The 19,240-nt window shown below is 43.4% G+C and overlaps 1 protein-coding gene across 1 annotated transcript; it reads left to right on the top strand.

Moving 5' to 3' along the window:
* The first annotated feature begins 5,753 nt into the window (after nt 1-5,753).
* Nucleotides 5,754-16,241, top strand: OSER1 (oxidative stress responsive serine rich 1). Its single transcript, XM_065892742.1, has 4 exons — nt 5,754-5,883; nt 9,536-9,651; nt 12,595-12,708; nt 15,000-16,241. Exons 2-4 carry the CDS (start codon nt 9,575-9,577, stop codon nt 15,685-15,687), a joined length of 879 nt encoding a protein of 292 aa, XP_065748814.1. The 5' UTR covers nt 5,754-5,883; nt 9,536-9,574; the 3' UTR covers nt 15,688-16,241.
* Nucleotides 16,242-19,240: the final 2,999 nt, after the last annotated feature.

The following is a 19,240-nucleotide window of genomic DNA, read 5'->3' as shown; positions in this document are numbered from 1 at the left end:
GACGCCCCAGAGAGGCTGCCTGCGAATTCCTGGCCCCTGGGAAAGGCTGTGTCCCCAGTCTGATGAGGCCTGGCTGTTCAGCATTCCCTTTTGTTGAGTGAGCTTTCTGATATCCTTCCAGTAAATTCCTTTTCCACTCAAGCTAGTCAGAGTGGATTTCTCTATTCTCTGACACAGGCTCACCCAGGGAGTGAATGAGGTGAGAAGCATGGTGCAGCGAGGCCTGAGGACCGCAGACGAGCAGAAGAGGAGCCTGGGGAGGAGACGGAGCAGGACAGGCGGCGAGGATGGCCCTGGGCACAGGGACCACAGAAGCTGGAAGGGGAGTGAGTTGAGGAGGAGGCCACGACCAGCGTCAGACAGTGCTCAGAACTCAAGCAACGTGAGAGCTGAGAAAGGGGCCGCTGGACTCAGCAGCAAGGAAGCCACTCCTGCCCTTGGCCAGAAGCGTTTCAGCGAGGATGGAAGTCTGGTTGCAGCAGACTGAACAATGAGAATCAAAGGAGAGACACTGACTATGGTCTAATGGGGAGAAAAAGGATGGGAACTTAGGGGGAATCCAGCTAGAAAGGGGCTTTGTGGGTTTGGGTTTTGTGGGGGTGTTTTGTTTATTTTTTCTTTTTTTAAATACAGGAGAAGACATGATGTATGTTAGCACGTACAGAAAAAATGGTGTGAGTTTCCAGAGAAGGTGCAAGAGACAGGAACCAAAGTGACGTTACAGTGGGGGCTGGTCTTGGAGGGAAGACACTTTAAGGAGGTGGGAAGGGAAAAGAATGGCGGTAGAGACAGGCAAAGGTGAACGGACGAAGACCAAGGTCTCAGATGGCATCTGAGGGCACAGGAGCACTCTTTTGGTGAAACCTTTTCCTTTTCCCTCAGGCATAATAAGATGCTCATGAATTATAGGTAGATGTCAACCCTTGAGAGGGCGGCAGACTGGTTTAGAGCACAGGCAGGGCAAGGAAAGAATTCTTGGGAGTTGAGGCTGAGCCGGGAAACCGTGACACAGCAGCTCAAATGCAGAATAAGTTGAAGACTCTCATCAAGACACAGCTTCATTCAAAGTTAAAAAACCAAACCCAGCCATTGTGCAGTTGGCAGATATAATAAGTATGAGAGCCTAGAAGCTTAGCTCAACAGCTTCAGAACAGGGCTCTTTAAATCTGCCGCGGCTGATGTCTGGCATAGGTAAGATACTTCAGGATTCAAAAATCAGAACCCAAGGTCCACGGTACAAAGTCTGGCTCCCCCCCTCCCCATTCTCTGACCTGCTTCTCTTGCTGTCCTGTATACCTTTTCAGTGTTTCTTTATTCACACACAAGTAATACAAATATATATTCTTAGCTCACATCTTGGTTTTTTGTTTGTTTGTTGTTTACTTACTGTATCTTGGAGAGCTTTCCTCAGTCCACAAAGAGCTTCCTCTGTTTCCAGCCACCTAGCGCTTCTGCATGGAGCCGCACCACGGTTTCTGTGCCCGGTCCTGTACAGATGGACATCTGGGTTGTTTCCAATCTTTTCGCTCTTACAACCAATGCTGCAGTGGCTAACCCTTTACATAAGTCATTGCATGGATCTACAAATGTCATCTACAGGGTGGATTCCTAGACTTGTCATTTCACAATCCCTCCAGTAATATCTGAGCGAGCCTGCTGCCTACTGCCCACCCCCTACCTCCAACCCCACCGAATGTGCTCTCAAACTTTGGAATTGTTGCCAACCAGATAGGTTACAATTGGTATCTCTGTGCACTTTTAACAAGCATTCGTTTTTTTGAAGACTGAAAGTAAGCATCTTTTCATGTTTGTATTTCTTTTTTCGGTGAACTCTCTGTTCACATGCTTAGCTCCTTTTCTCCATTTTGCTGCTGCAAAAGTTCTTAGGTCTTTTTCAGAGGGTCTTGTGACTCCGATAAGGTCTTTTTCAGAGGGTCTTGTGACTCCGATAAGGTTAAGATTTATGGGGTAAAAAGAACAGTCACCCTAATCCAATACATATCTTGTGTTATAGAGGTTTTGTTTTTAGTTTTTAAAACATTTTAATGAAATTAATACATATACAGAAAAATGTACCTATACTATGTGTTATAGCTTGATGAATTTTCACAAACTCAACACATTCCTATAACCAACATCAGATCAAGAAACAGTATTACCAGCACCCCAGTAGCTCTTCTCGATAATCCCTTCCTGTCCTCACCATTTACAGATTCTTTTCTTCTGTAGCTTTACTGGTTGATTCTAATTCTTGGCCTTAATACCTTCCTGATGTCATCATACAGTTTAAGTTGCAAAGTTGAATGAAAATTTGAGCTAGAAGGCAAGTGATCCATAACTATCAGTCTTCAACAGTTTTGAAAACCCACTCTACTCTCTAAAGGGTTTTAATCGCACTTAAGAGAATCTGCGATCCTCGCGCTCCCCCTGCTGGTGATCGATAGTTACCAGGAAAAGCTTCCCATCCCCGCTCCAGGCTCTGAGGATTGAGTCCTGGGACTCAAGCTGCTGCAGATTTAACCAGAACCAGTGCCTAGAGGGACAGAGTGAGGTCACTTATCAAGGCATCCCGAAATTCCCATTCCCTCCCCTTTCTGTGAGCCAATATTTGAGGAAGGCAACTATCAACTAACAGATCATAATAGCTTTGGGGGATATGAATAGAATGACAGGAAAACACAGTTAATCTCCACTTCCCCACCTCTCGCCTATTCCTCCCCAAACAAGAGACTGCTGTGAAGGGCCGTGCTGCTAAAATCAACTGTCAAAGGAGCCAAAAGCCCCCAGTTACAGGTCTCAAAAGCCAGTGGGGAGCTTCCCTGGTGGCGCAGTGGTTGAAAGTCCGCCTGCCGATGCGGGGGACACGGGTTCCCTGCGCGTCCGGAGCCTGTGCTCCGCAACGGGAGAGGCCACAACAGTGAGAGGCCCGCGTACCGCAAAAAAAAAAAAAAAAAGTTACCTTCCTATATAAATTGATTGCTTTTGAGTATAATTTGATGGAACTAGGTTTCCTCTGTTCAATCACTTATAAGGTTCATGTACCAAGAAGGAAGTATACTGTTAAAGGAATTTTACAGCTACCATAGCTTTCTGGTTAGATGGCATTACTATGTGCATTAAGTTCCTGAATATAGTCTCCACATAAGTTCAGAGCTTTTTCTTTGGCTGGAAAGATCCTGTGTCACTGATGTAGGAGTGCAGATCGGGCTTTTTGTTCCCTCAGGTCACATTTTGTGGCTTCTCTCTCTCATTCTGTCACGAGGTACCACACAGTGAATCAGGCCTATATCTAATGACTTGAAATTTCTGGCCACATCAGGTAGTGTGAGTTAACAGACTTTATTCCCGAGAGGTTCTCGCCTTCCAGATACTCCCCGATCAATGAGCCACATCCTCAGAAAGCACCCAACTTTATGATGGAGACATGCTTACCTAAAACAAAGTATTTTAAGACGTTTCAGTTTTTAGGATTTTAACGCTGTATGGGTGGAAATAAGGTAAAATGAAGAATTCACCAAAACTGTACGTACCTAGGAACTAACTAACCAGGAACTGTGTTGGGCTTTGGGAATTCAACTGATCTAGATACAGTCCTTGCCCTCAAGGATGTGTGGTTTTACCCGAAGGAATATTTTCAAATGACAGCTTAAAAACATGTATTTGGTCTTGATGAAATTCCTTTGGCATCTTCTGATGGAAAAAATGCACATTTTCCCTTTTTTTTGGCACACCACACAGCTTGTGGGATCTCAGTTCCCTGACCTAGGATTGAACCCCGGCCACGGCAGTGAAGGTACCAAATCCTAACCACCAGACCACCAGGGAAATCCCAATACTTTCCTGTTGCTTATTCTTTTATAAGAGATGTTGAGAGATGGGCAGCAGTGGGTGACCAGGCTTTTGAGACTGTTTAAATCCTGACTCAGTCACTTCCTAGCACTGTGTGACATAGAACGGGAGCTAGAACAAGATATCTAATATCTGAGTCCCAGTCATCCTCATCTGTAAAATGTGTAAAACCACAGGAATATTGAATGTGTGAACATGTGCATGGCTGCTGCATAGTGCAGGGTGGTCATTATTAACATCATTAGGTTTGATGTTGGAACTTCACAATTAACAGGACTTTTTCTTTCTTTTTTTTAGAAAATAAATTTATTTACTTTTGGCTGTGTTGCGTCTTCATTGCTGCACGCAGGCTTTCTCTAGCGGCAAGCAGGGGCTACTCTACGTTGCAGTGGCTTCTCTTGCTGTGGAGCACAGGCTCTAGGCACCGCGGGCTTCAGTGGTTGTGGCTCACGGGCTCTAGAGCACAGGCTCAGTAGTTGTGGTGCATGGGCTTAGCTGCTCCGCGGCATGTGGGAGCTTCCCGGACCAGGGCTCCAACCCCTGTCTCCTGCATTGGCAGGCGGATTCTTAACCACTGCGCCACCGGGTAAGTCCCAATAGGTTTTTTTCATCCCTTGTCAGTTACTGAGCCTCTCCTATGAACAAGAAGGATTTAAAATGTTTTACCCGCGACATGCTTTAACAACCTTATCCAATGACCTGTAGATTCCATTCCCAGGCATGGGCCAGGCATTCCAAGATCTGGCTGTAGTTAAGTTGAATATACTAAGCTATTTTCAGCAGCCTATCTAGTTAGGTGATTACAGCTAAGGTATTGGGGAGTGGGAGGGTCAAGTTTTGGTTCAGGTGACAACCTCACACAAAGGTTGGGCCGTAACCAACTCTAGCCCATTCTACTGAGGAAAGCCATCTATTCCTATAAAGCTCTGAGAAGTGCAGACGTGGAGCTGGGGCGTGGTGAGTGAGGAGGGGCACAGCTAGCGCAGCAGAACCAGTCTTGGTGTTGGAGGGAGTGGCAGCTTGTTGCTCAGCCCACCCCTTCTCTGCCTGCCATCTGAGCAACCGTCAGAGTCATACAAATGGAAAAGATCCCTAAAAATAACCTACTTAGGTGAACTGTCCAAAACTTTTTGCAAAATTTAGTATGCATGTGCGTTTCTCTGTCGAGGTGTTCTACAGTTCTCACCAGATTCTCAAAGGAGTCCATGCCTGAAAAAAACGAGATTCGCTGAAACAGTCCAAGGTCCTCACTTAACGGAAGGGAGAAAATGAGGCCCAGAGAGGGAAACGCAGTTGCCTCAAGTCAAACAACAGGCGTATTAAAGCGAAGGCATTTCAGTTCCAATTCCGGCGTCACGTTCACGGTCCTGACCGTGTCCAATACTTCCTTGCTTCTCTGCAGCCCTGGAAGATCCCCGGGAGTCCAGGGCTGGTGTCGGAGCCCTGGAGATGTCGCAGGCCGTCCAGATTCGAGCATCGAGGAGGCTTGGGCCAAGCGCTCAGACGGGCTCCGTCGCTGTGAAAATCCCCCCACTCCGGCCTCACCCCAAAGAATTCCGCAGCCTCGCTGACTCCAGGTGGAGCACCAAGCACAGGGAGACGCGGGTAAGTGGAGGCAGCTCGACAACGAAGAACAACGCCCACTCACTCACCTGACCGAGAGGAGGAAGCAGGCACACCCCAAAACCCGTTCCAAAGCGAATCCTTTGCGGAGGGCGGGACTAATGAAGAGAATAACAGGAAATGACGTCAGGAACACGTGCTTCGCGAGGGGCGGGCGTCAGGCGTTTGAGAGGCGCGGCCATCGCCCCGCGCCGGCGCAGCCACCGCCTGCCGCGTTGCCCAGTCACTGGGGTGGGAGGAGCACGAACAGGGGGCGGGGAGCGTGTCTGAGTGACGCAGGCGCAGTGCGACTCCGGAGGCGCGGGTCGCCCCCTCCGTGGATTTAGATCCGGGTCAGTCAGGCGCCGCGATCGGGGAGAGACGAGCTGAAGTGACCGGACTGGCTCACCGGAGCGCCCCTGGCGCGAGGAGGTGCGTGCCCAGACGTGACGGGGAGGCGCTGCGGCACCGCGTCTCGGCCTCCAGGCCCGGTCTGGCCACGGGCGGCTTCCTCTGGGCCGTCCAGCCTCGCGTCGCGTTGTTCCCCCGGCGCTGGCTGCCTGGGCCGGGCAGGGCCTGCGCTTCTCCGCGCCCCCTCCGCTGCTGCGGCCTGGCCCTGCCCGAGCTCCGCTCTCTCGCCCCTTCCCGCCTCCGCTGCTCCCGCCCCGTCCCTCGCCTCCGCCCTCTCCCTCTCGTCCGTAGCTTCCCCTTTTCGCTTTTCTCGGCCGCCCTTTGCCCTTTCCCGCCCTTTCCCGCTAGTTCCTGAGCCCCAGTCTCGTTGTGTGCCTCTTCGGCTATGCCCCCGCCTCCTCCTGCGCCCTTTGCCTATTGGCCTGACCCAAGTCTCTCATTCTGGCCCGGGGAGTATCCTCAAGGAGCAGCTTTCCAGCGGGAGACCCCGGGCGGGCACAGCTAGGGCCCTGGACAGCTCCCCTTTCTCCGAACCCCCCATGTTTAAGCACGACCGATCCAGTTTCTGGGTAAAAAGAATTAACATAGTGCTCTTGCACCTAGAGTGTAGGGGTTGAGTGAGTAGAGAGAAGCGTGAACGTGTTTTGTCTCGGGGGCAGATTGTTGCAAGTTAGTCTTGTTTGCGTCTTCCAGAGTTGCTGGACGCGATTTTCTTCCCCGGATTCCACGCTTCCTGGTGGGCAGAGAAATTTTCGAAATCTTTAACGTTGTGATGACACGCTTGCGCGCAGCTCCTTTATTGATCGTTCTCAGCTCTTTTCAGGGTCCTGGAAATTTGGACCTAGGCTTGAGGTTCAAAGAGGTATTGGTTAAAACTGCAAGATGTAAATAAGATTGTGAGACATACTCTTCGTTGAAAGTCAGAGAAAATCCGGAATTTGCCCTTTTGTTGGAGGAACTTAAAAGAATTTTGTGTTTTCTGAAAGGTTAGGGAAAATCCGAGGCCCCTTGTGATTTGACTTAAAACAAAGTAGAAGTTTGATCTTTGGGGGGATTGTTCAATTTCAAGAAGTTAGAGCAGTAAAAACTGCAAGAATGCCTCCCACAAATTTAATATTAATGAAGAAGGGCAAATCATGTACATGTTTCCCGGAGTTAGTTGTACAGCTCTTGAGTTGAGTGAATGGGAAGCTGGGAAGAGGGAGGAGCATAATAAGCCTTTTTGTAATTACAGACATGCTCTGATTTAGCTCTTACGGTCATGCCTAAGATTCACCTTTGCCCTGGGTTAATATAACTGAGGGAAAAGGTGAGTAATCAAAATGCTGCAAGTCTGAGACTAGTTTAGTTGGAACTTCATTCCTAAAGTTTTACTCTGTAGCCAGTTTTATTTTGGTCTGTTTTGGTTTTTAACTGATGGATCTTTTAGTGTGTCAACAAGAATGTTAGCTAAGTTTGTATTAACATCTAGAGGTCACCTACAGTAATGTTAACTTAACACTGTGTAATTAAAAGTTCCATGTTTGGGTGCAGAGCATCTTAGCATAGTGTTAGGGCAGGAATGAGATTCCAGTCCTTACAGGAATAGGGTTCACAGTCCTGGTGTCAGGTTCTCCCTTGTATCTCCCTTGTATCCCCGTATTCTTCAGCAGGAAGAATTTGTTTATAGACTACAGAAGCACCCTTTTAGATGCTGTGGAGCTTCAAAAATAATAGAATATGTGATCTTTGCTCACCCCTCTCCCCAAGTATATAGGACATTATTGTGTATCTGGGAGAGGGTCCTCCTCTGAATCCTGAAGAATTAGGAACCAGTGAAATGTGGAACTGATAATGTTTCCTCAAATTGATGTACTGGTTAAGTAAACCAAAATACATATGGGGAGTGTATTTAAATTTTTTGTCTTAAGAAGTTGAGGTGAAAGCTAGCTGAATTCTTTTGAGACTGTTTTCAGTGCTCCCCAGAGAGATCTGCCTAAAATACCTTCTACACATTAATAAATGAAACAAATAGTCTTGATCACTTGCTTCTTTTTTTTTATCACTTGCTTCTTAATTTTGCCACTGGTACTACATGGTTACATTATATCAAACATGTTATGACACCGTGACCTGTAGAATATTAGAGGTCTCACAATAACATCAAACCCATCCCTGAGAAATGAGCAGATACAGAATCAGAGAGGATCCAAGGATCCACAGAGAGGCACTGCTCCCTCTGAGAGTGCCTAAGGGCACTCTAGAAATAGAGAAGGTAAAGTGAATTCTTTGCTTCAAAAATTCCCCATCTTATATTTTTTGTTTTACTTTTTTTCTTTCTGATTCCCTGTGATATGTTTATAGAGACTGATTTATGCTTTGTTCAGGATGTGGTATTAAGAAATTTTTTACCCTGAGTAAAAAAAAATGGGAGACTAGAGTCAAAGAATTTATTAACTTCTCTATTGTATCTCTTGTTGCTTTGGTTGGTCTCTCTCCCATCTTATTTTTTTTTTTTTCGGTTTAAATATAAAAGTCAGGGTAGAAGAAATGGAGAACTTTTGTTAATCAAGCTAGTTGATTAAGTGGAGATCATTTAAAGGCACATCTATAGAATAATTTCAGTTTTTTCCTTTACTTTCTACCTCTTTTTTTAGCTAATTTTGTTTTAAGTTTGTTTTTGAGTTGCAAGTATAGTTCATCTATTCTTGTAAGAAAGTATTTGAAGCTAAAGAAAACAAAGGTTGAGTGTGGAGTAAGCAGTATCATTGAAACTTGTTTGCAATCCTGCCTTAGTAATGGTAACATCTTGATACATGGGTATGAATATTAATATGAGTATAAACATTGATATCTGGGTCAGGATTGCTTTAGAGAAATGTTATCATGTGTCACAAAGTTATTCTTACCTGAAATGTTTAGAGCTGGATGAGACAAACACTCAGTAGTGTTTTTTTTTTTTTTAGTAAATTTATTTATTTATTTTTGGCTGCGTTGGGTCTTCGTTGCTGCGCGCAGGCTTTCTCTAGTTGCAGTGAGCAGGGGCTACTCTTCGTTGGGCTTCTCATTGCAGTGGCTTCTCTTGTTGTGGAGCACAGGCTCTAGGCGTGTGGGCTTCAGTAGTTGTGTCATGCAGGCTCAGTAGTTGTGGCACATGGGCTCAGTTGCTCCACGGCATGTGGGATCTTCCGGGGGCGGGGCTCGAACCCATGTCCCCTGCATTGGCAGGCGGATTCTTAACCACTGCGCCACCAGGGAAGTCCCCTCAGTAGTGTTTTAAAGCTCAAAGTCCTATATGTTGAGCTTTTCCCTTATATTTCTGATGTAGAGGTCATGTTGTCTGTAGGTTTCTAGACTTCTACAACTGGAGAGATTTCACCTCCTGTTAAAAAGTATACTTAAACACAGATTTTAGGTGACGTAGTTTCCAAAACTGTGTAATAGGATATTGGCATCAAGTATTTGGACAGTTTAAATTCCATCGTAATAAATATACTTTTTTTGTATTATTTCATGTGTCTTCTCTTAAGAAATAAAACCTACAGTTTCCTAGTCATTGAAACTTCCTTTTAGAAGTAGAAATTTGCTTTTTCTCCCCCTAATAAGCAATGGTAGTATCAGGAATATAGATTTTAACAAAAGTATATGTTTGAACTCACCTGTTTTCACTTTGTTCATTTTATTTTCTTTTTAGTATTAACGGGAACATCCATAGTAGTGTAAAACTTTCACAATGAAATCTGAAGCCAAGGATGGAGAGGAGGAGAGTCTACAAACTGCTTTCAAGAAATTAAGAGTGGATGCATCAGGGTAATTAAATATGGAATATATTATTGGGGAATTGTTTACTAGATTTAAATAGACATTTCCTCAGGGGAGCTCTTTCTCTTCTAAAATTTCTTTTTATTTGTAGAAGGTGTCAATGTTAATAGTGTGACATTTTACCAAATTCTGTACAGCATTGTTTTACTTATAAAAGAAACTCTTCTGTTACATTTTGAAAAGTAGGTGCTCATTTGTACTCCAAGGCTGGGGGTTCTTCTTAACTTTGAGGAGGGGTCCCCTTCCCCCTCCCCCCACCTCTTTTTAATCAAACATTAGGCAGTATCCCATCAGAGAGTTCCTCATACATCTCTAGAGAATCACAGTATTTTTCACTAAAAGTGAATTGGCTCAATAGGAATCTCTGCAGACATTGCGATTTCATGGGCTCTGATTGCTGACCCTATCACTATGGAAACCTGTTCATTAGGGTTCTGTCATTGAGATCAATAATCTTGGACCCTTTGGCCAAACTAATTAGAGCACCTGCAGACCAGCTGCTGTCTGAATGTTAATATTTCACCCTTTGCAAAATGTGCTATGCAGGACTCTTTTCATCCCCCTTCTTTGCCCCAGGCCAGAAGAAATCGCAGAGTTTTAATGGATATAAGAATATTTCATTTCATGAATGGAAACTGAACACTCCACAGCAAGGAGTAAATAATGATTGCTCAAATTTATTATTCATTTACTATGCCCTAGACACTGGCTTAAATACTCTGTAAACATCATCTAATCCTTACTACCAACTTAGAAGATAGATACTACAGAGTATACTATATAGTTTACAGAGGAGCTACAGATGAATTAAGTCACTTGCCAAAGGTCACATTGGTAAGAAGTGGTAGAGCCAGGATTTGAACCCAGACAGTTTATCTCCAGAACCTCTGCTCTTAACCATTCCTTTATATGGTACCTTGAAGACAACATGAAGAAATGCATTCGGTACCTGGTGCATGTAAAATTAAATAGTTGTTAGTTGTCGTTATAGCTGTCTGCTTATTGCTAGTACTATTTTTGGCCTACCAAATGAGAGAATTTATGCTAATAGATTTGCACAGTAGCTGTTACAGGTGCTTACATTTGCTTCCATGATACTTCAAATAAGTATCTTCTCCTAGTGATTTTCCAATATGGTCATCTTGCCATTAGAATTGATTAGTACTTTATAAGCTATTTTGGGAAACAGAAACAAAGCAGAAAAACAAATAGTTCCAGATTGCAGTCATAGTGTATTCCTTTGTGATTTCTGGTATAGAAATAAATATTTTTTAATCAGGAAAATGCTAGGAATGTATAAATGCACACGTACATGTATCCCTTAGTGTATACATTTATATAACCCTTGATATACAGACCTCTTTCCTGGTGTTTTAAGAAGTTGGAGCATAAAATTAAGCTAGTTCCATGCCCCTAAAATTTACTTGGAACATAAAAAAAACTTTTCAAAATGTCTGTACAATATATGGTCAAATATTATATATTTGTAGCATGCGCTCTACTTTGAGTTAAGTTATAGAAAGAGAAGGAGCAGTGCAGAACATTTGAGAAAACCACATAAGAGTACAAGGGGTGAGTCACTACTGTGACCAAGCAGAATAAGACTTGTATAGTGTATCATACGTTTCTAGTTGTTCTGTATTGTTGCTGATTTACAAATGGAACATGTGAGGTACTGACTCATAAAGTAACCAAGCCTTGCCAGGAAGTTAGCATGATCCTGTTCAACAGGTTTTGGTTTCTAATGGTATTTGTCTTATCAGGACAAATCTTTATATATTTATTGTAAAACAACATAGTCCTTTTCATCAGACTATAACATAATACATGCTTATTATGGGTAAATCGCAAAAACAAAAAAAAAGGATAAAAAAGGAAGTAAAAAAATCGCAATTTACCAATACCACAGTTAATATCTAGATCATCTGTAATAACAGCATTCACTTTTTTTACACAGTTGAGGTCATAATATACGTACAGGTGTTTATCCATGCTGTTTTCTCTTACGTTACAAGCATAACATAATATTATGTTATAAACATTCTCCCATGTCATTAAGAGTTCTTTGCACAGTTAATTTTTAATAAATTCCTAATATTCCATTGTACAGATTGGCCATAATTTATATAGTACAGTATTTTCTATTATTAGACATTTAAGTTTATTTTAAATTATATTTTAGTGAACATCTTTTTACTTAGTAGATTGTCTCTTTCTAAAGGATATTTATCAAGACTACAGCATGTATAGTAGGAGCCCTGTATATGTGTGTATGTATGTGTGTATTGAAAAGGTCCAAAAGAAGTTGATGTTAAATGTTAATGTTGGTGACCTCTGGGTTGTGAGATTATAGATGATTCTTTTCTCTCTTTTAAAATTTTTTATCTTTACTGGGAACCCATGTTACTTGTGTAATTTTAAACTGCAGAGATTTGGCTCTGAGTAATATTTCAAGTTTATTGGTTGTAAAAATTAGAATATTTTTGTATAAGTTGTATACTGTTTGAAAAAGTATTCATTTAGGTTGAGTCTCCTAAAGTTAGATTGAGTCTCCTAAAGTTTCTGCTCCTAAGCTTAGTTTCCATGGCTCTGGTTTGCCCATATAAAGTAAGTGGTCATTGTCGTTAGCATTCTCCCTGGACATAAGGCCTGATGTGCCCCAGATAAACAGCCTAAAAGTCTATTTATATCCCACTGCTGGTTATACTTAAGAATCATTCTTTTGCTTATGATTTTGCAACTGTGAGCTCTTAGGGATACTCCAACTTTGGTTTTGGAGGAAAATTTACACTAAAAGCTGAGCAATTTTTGAGAAACCCAAACTAGAAAGATAATAAAGGTATTAATACAAGTTGCATTTGGGTTGGTGAGAGCAATATGTTCTCCTCCTTTCATGGTTTTCTAAGCAGTAAACTTTGTTCTTGTCTTCAGGTCCGTAGCATCTCTGTCTGTTGGAGAAGGCACAAGTGTCAGAGCATCAGTCAGAACAGCAGTGGATGATACCAAACCTAAAACCACATGTGCATCTAAAGACAGTTGGCATGGGTAAGAGCTTCTCATTGCAGATGATTTTTATCCCAACACCTTAACATACTATTGAATTTTCTTTCCTAAGTATCCAGAAAAGTGTGTTATGATATAGAACCCAAGATGCACCAGTTAAAGAAGACCGTTTCTTCTCATTGTGAATTTGCTGAGACTTGCTGTATAGCCTGGATTGTAGTCAATTCTTATAAATGTTCTATGTGTGTTTGAGAAGAATGGCTCTCCTTTAATCATTCTTAGGTTTTATATATGTCCATTAAATTAAGTTTAAAAATGTGTTACTTATAGGATCGTTTTTCAAATAATTTTCTTTTTTGGAAATAATGTGCCTAGTTCTCTAGCTGCTGTTAAGGTATTCCTATTGTTTTTGGTATTCTCCAGTTAGTTGTCCTGCTTTAGTGTGTGCTTCTTGTATCTGTAGATTCTCTTCTTGCATCAATTCAGAAAATTTCTCAGCCATCATCTCTTAAAAAATTACCTGTGTTCCCATTCACTGTATTCTTTCTTTCAGAGACTCCAGACTTTTTATTCTGTCTTACGTACCTCTTAACTTTTACATTTTCCCAAATCTCTTAAGTTTCTGTGCTGTCTTCTAGGTCAAGAGTTGGCAAACTTTTTTGGTAAAGGGTCAGAAAATAAATATTTTAGGCTTTGGAGGCCAAGAGGTGAGATCCAGGGATATTTTGTAGGTACTTAAAAAGGGAGAAAACTCCTGCCCTGCCCTGTTTGCTTGATGTTCACCATCCTGGCTGGTGGGCACACTTTGTGTTCAGTTGCTGAGACAACCTGAGGCTGAAATGATGAGCCTGGTGGGATGGGTGGGGAGGGAGCATTGCCAGGGTCAGTTTTACTCTCTGCCTCAGTGGCACCCAGATTCCAGCACACCCTCTCTCCTCCAGAGAGCCTGATACAAACTGAGATTCTACCTCTCAGTGCCTAGCGATTGTTGACAGCAGAGCCCCAACATGTAGATGGTAGCCAGTGAGGGCCCCAGGCCGTGGTGTAACGCACATGTCTGCTGGCCAGGAAGACGGGCACAGGGAGTGGAGGGAAGAACAGGGGCAAAGCGGGGTCCTCAGGCATGTCTGCATGGCTCACAGTTCTAGCCAATGGGAGCAGTGTCCATGGGCTGTACAGAAACAGGTAGGGGGCCGGATTTGATTCAGAGACTGCAGTTTGCTGACCCCTGCTGTAAATAATTCAGATTTATCCTCCAGTATTTTCTTTTCTTAGCTGTATGTGTTCTGCTGTTTAGCCCATCTATTTAGTTTAATTTCAGTTACAAAGTTTTTAAAGTTCTACTTGGTTCTGTTTTCAAATTTGCTTGGCAATTTTGAGTCTTTTTTCTCTTTGCTCAATTCTTTTTTTTTTTTTTTTTTTTTTACTATTTATTTATTTTTGGCTGCATTGGGACTTCCTTGCTGCACGCGGGCTTTCTCTAGTTGCAGCCAGCGGGGCCTACTCTTTGTTGTGGTGTGTGGGCTTCTCATTGCGGTGGCTTCTCTTGTGGAGCACGGGCTCTAGACACGCAGGCTTCAGTAGTTGTGGCCTGCGGGCTCTAGAGCGCAGGCTCAGTAGCTGTGGTGCACGGGCTTAGTTGCCCCGTGGCATGTGGGATCTTCCTGGACCAGGGATCGAACCCGAGTCCCCTGCATTGGTAGGTGGATTCTTAACCACTGCACCACCAGGGAACTCCCTCAATTCTTATTTATTTAAAATCTTATAAAACGTTACAGTACGTCTGATAATTCCCAATATCTGAAAACTTCAGAGAGTCTAAATCTGTTTTTCAGCTGTTCCCAGTGATAGAAATGAATTCTAAATCTGCTCTTCTGTTGAGTAATCACGGCAGAGTGGCTGTTTGTAGCATTAGCCCCGCAGGGTACTGAAGCTGCTGTGCCGCATTCAGGGCATGGAGCACAACATTGAGGTTTTAACAGCATCAGTCTAAGTTGTCTGTACAGGGTGCTTCTCCAGACCCACTGGTCAGAGGTTCCCAAGCCAAGGGTTGGGCAGGGCAGACGGGTATTCTGCGCCAAATGTTTCATCCAAGAAGTGCGATTTAAAACTCCCCTTTACCTCTCCTGTTTCTATACCTTGGTAATAAGGAGATGTTGACATTTTTGAGACACAGAGACTTAGGCAGCTTGAAAATAGATAGGCACATCTCTTTGGGGGAAACTTATTTAGACTCATAAACCAGAGAGGTGGCAAATTTCCAACTATCTTAAAGAATCTCTTTAGGAGACCTCTGTATTCCAACATCTTCTTGTGCATTTTTTTCCTCTTAGGTCTACAAGGAAGTCTTCACGAGGAGCAGTGAGGACCCAGCGTCGTCGGCGTTCTAAGTCTCCTGTCCTTCATCCTCCAAAGTTTATACATTGCAGTACAATAGCTGCTTCCTCGAGCAGCCAGCTCAAGCACAGAAGCCAGGCGGACTCCCCTGATGGCGGCAGTGGGCTGGGAATTGCAACCCCGAAAGAGTTCAGTGCAGGAGAATGCTCAGCTTCTCTCGATACTCATCACACAGGGGCAGTTATTGAGCCTTTGAGAACTTCGGTTCCAAGGCTCCCATCAGAGAGTAAGGAGGAAGACTCCTCTGATGCTCCCCAGGTCTCCCAAGCAAGTCTCAAGGCCAATGATCTCTCTGACTTTCAATCCGTTTCCAGGCTAAACCAGGGCAAGCCATGTGCATGCGTAGGCAAGGAGTGCCAGTGTAAGAGGTGGCATGATATGGAGGTATATTCCTTTTCAGGCCTGCAGAACGTCCCTCCCTTAGCCCCAGAGCGAAGATCCACGCTGGAGGACTACTCTCAGTCGCTTCACACAAGAACTCTGTCTGGCTCCCCCCGCTCCTGTTCTGAGCAAGCTCGAGTCTTCGTGGATGACGTGACCATTGAGGACCTGTCAGGCTACATGGAATATTACTTGTATATTCCCAAGAAAATGTCCCACATGGCAGAAATGATGTACACCTGAGAGCAAGAAGCTCATTACTGTGCTTTAACCAGTGAAGGCTTGTCGGAGAGCTTAGTTAACGGCAGACGTTGCGGCCGCCTTGGTTGAGGAGACATCTCCTTCTGCTCACTGTGCTTGCAGTAAAAACTTTTCTTGGCATCTCAGTTAATCTTCATTCTTGAAATTTAACTCTCTGAGTTCTTACATACCCACCAAGGCAAGCCGATCAGAAGAACAATCCCTCTCATTTAGAACTGTTCCTGGGGGATGAAGAAATGATTGCTTGACTGGTAGCAGTGGGTCTGTGGTGAAAGCCTTTGAAAAACAATTTTTCAGCATTTTTCAGATCTGTTTCAGATTTGGGTGCCAAGGAGAATGAAATGTGGTTTTGTACCTGGACTGAACATTTGTCATGCTGTAGTTGCCAGCCCAGAGTATTAGAAGTTTTATGACTGGTTTAAACCAGCTCTGATTTAACGCAAGATTTATTGTGTCTTTAAAGGTTTCCTATGTTATTGTTAAGCCAGAGATCTAAGGTTTAGATTCAATACGAATAAACTAGCTGGCCTGCCCTACATTGTTTGAGAGAATCATTAACCATCACTAAATAAACCCCTGCTGGTGCTCTTCACCGTGAGACATGTCACATGAAGTTTCTTATGTGAGAAGTGACTTGGAGTGGGGCTGCTTCAGTTGGGGGAGGGGGTGTGATATTTGAAACTGCTGTGCGTCTTCTTCATCTCCGGCATTTTAGTACATATGGCACGTTTCAGTCACTTGCAGTGTAGATCTCATACCTCAGTTTCAAATGTTCTGGATGGATATTATCTCTTTGTACTGCCCTCCTATCCTGGCAACCCCCAAAGAGAATTTTATACATGCCATATCCAGTATTTAATGGCCAACCAGCCCCACAGTTCCCTCCAAAGTTTGGTAAAAAAAAATCTGTCCTCAGTGTCAGCTGGAGGATTAATCCCTTCCTTTTCCAGGTGGCTCCAAAGTGAATTTTATGTATGCCGTATAACAATTCGGACCATCCTAAACAGACCTATCAAATTTAGTGAAAATTTGTCCAGCCATTTTAACGTGTTAACAGAAAGTTTGTTTCACTTTTATTTTGATTACAAAATAGGTTTTACTCTTCACTAAAACATCCCACTAATGTGGAGTTGATTCATGACAGTGGGGTTTGGGCTTCATAAATAGGTGATTTGTACTTGGGAGAGGTGGGAAGGGCATTTACTGGGAAAGCCCTGAACTTAAGTAGTGAGAGACCTCAGCTAGTTACTAGTTTAGTATGAATGTAGTAATATCTGAAGACTCTGGTTGGAGCAAGAGAGCCTTGTCATCACAGTGCTAGAAACTTAACAGTTTTCTTAATGCGAACAGAAGGTGCGCTATTTCAAATAACTGAGGCAGAAGTTCTGAAACTGTTTGGTCTCAGGACTCTTACAAATTTGAGGATCTCAAAGAGCTCTTGTTTATGTGGGTTATATTTACCTGTGTTTACCATATTAGAAATTAAAACTAAGAAATTTTAAGACTATTACTTCATTTAAAAATAATGAAGAATCCACAAATCCATTTAAGTTAATATAAATAATATTTTTAATCGGAAAACAACTTTTCCATAACAAATATTTAGTAAGAAGAGTGGCAGTGTTTTATGTTTTTGCAAATCTCTTTAATGTTGGGCTTAATGGAAAACAGCTATATTCTCATATTTGCTTCTGCAATCTCTTGTGACATCCCATGTCGTATGACTTCTGGAAAACTCTACACTTGTGAGCGAATGAGCATGAAAAAGACAAATGCTGTGTTAATATTATGAAAATAGTTTTGAGTGCACAGATAGCCTGGTGGAGTGGATTCCCGGACCACTCTTTGAGAACCACTGATCCTAGGCTATTAGAGCTTCTGGTTGTAAAACTACCTACCTCCCCAACCCTGACCTCCACAACTAGTGTTTTGCTTCACCTTGTTTACTAGAGAGAAGTGGAGCAAATTGGGCTGAACATGTTACTTGAATGAAAATTGTTCCTAAGTCTCTTAAGTCCTTTTTAGTTTACTTATCAAACCAGTGATCTGGTTATTTACTTAATTCTGTATATTAACAGAACAGTCACCAGAGAATGATGAATCATGCACATTCCTTATATACAGGGTTGTTAGGAGGGGTGTCAGGATTGAAAAGGACCAAGTTCCAATGGCCGAGTAACCTGTTGAAGAAATCCAAACTTGGATGAAAGCTTAGGCATTCCAGATTTGCAGGAAGGAGTTGTAAGCATTTACATCTCAGTCAAAATCTTCCTCAAAACATGAATCTTGAAGCCCTCAATTACTCTGCTCACACCCAGATGGGCCAGCTTTAATGTGTCCCTGATTAGAACATTCGACCTTTTGTGAGTGCAACTTATGGGACCAGTGTTTGTCAAATGCATCCTGGAAAATGGATTCAGATCGTGGCTTGAGGAATTTTTACTCTGATGTTTTGGAAGGTGGCATCCTGACATGTCCCTTTACTTAATAACTGTTCATTGAACATTCAACAAATATTTATCGAGTGCTGACAACACACCAGGCACACTATACTAGGTGCTGGGACTAGAACAGCATCGTGTCCTCAGTGCAGAAAATGTTAACGGAGAGAGAAGGATTAGGAGAGAGTAAGGGCTGGTGCGGGGGGGAGGGGGGTGTTGCCATTTTAATTGGGGTGAACAGAGAAGCTTCTGTGAGGTGACATTGGAGCAGAGACCAGAAGAAAGTGGAGTGAGCCATGTGGATGTTTGGGGGAAGAGCATTCCTGGCAGAGGACGGCAAGGATATCTGTGGCCTGAAGCGGGCGAGGTCCAGAAGTGTGAGTTAGGGGCAGATCGTGGAGGCCCTCAGAGGCCGTTTTAAAGGCTTTGACTCCTGAAGAGATAGGGAGCTTTTGAGGGGGTTTGGAGGAGAGGAGAGGCATATCAGACTTGTCTTTTAGAAAGAGCACTGGCTGCTCTGTAGACTAAGAGGGAAACCAGGAGAAGGAAGGGAAGGAGGCCGTCAGGAAGCTCCTGCAGTAGGCAGTGCTTTCTAGTGGCTCGGACGCTTGGCAGTGCGGGAGAGAAGACGTATCCCGGAATTATTTTGAAGGTGGAGCTGATGGATATAGGGTGTGAGAGAAGCGTTGGTATTAAGGATGACTCCAAAGGTTTTAATACACTGGGAGTTGGCTGGAGGGGCAGATCTGGGAGGAGACCTTGGGAGTTTGATTTTGATCTTCTCAAGTCTGAGATGCTCATGAGATATCATGTAGAGATGCTGAGTTGGAGGTTGGTTATGTGACTGAAGATCGAGAGAGGTACAGGGTGGAGATACAAAGTCAGGAGCCATCAGAATGTGGCTGTTAATGAAAGCTCTGCAACTGAAGGAGATCACCTAGGAAGTAAACGATAATCAGTCAGAGGACCAAGCTCTGGGCCATTTCCAAGGTATAGAGATCAGGGGAATGAGGAGGAACCAGCAGAAGACTTGAGTGGTAGCAGCCAGTGAGGCAGGAGCAGAACCAAGAGACGAGCCCTAGAAGTCGAATGAA

The sequence above is a fragment of the Phocoena phocoena genome, chromosome 15, assembly GCF_963924675.1.
Source record: "Phocoena phocoena chromosome 15, mPhoPho1.1, whole genome shotgun sequence".
Classification (NCBI taxonomy): Eukaryota; Metazoa; Chordata; class Mammalia; order Artiodactyla; family Phocoenidae; genus Phocoena; species Phocoena phocoena.
The sequence above is the reverse complement of the archived record's forward strand: the minus strand, read 5'-3'. Positions and strand labels throughout refer to the sequence as shown.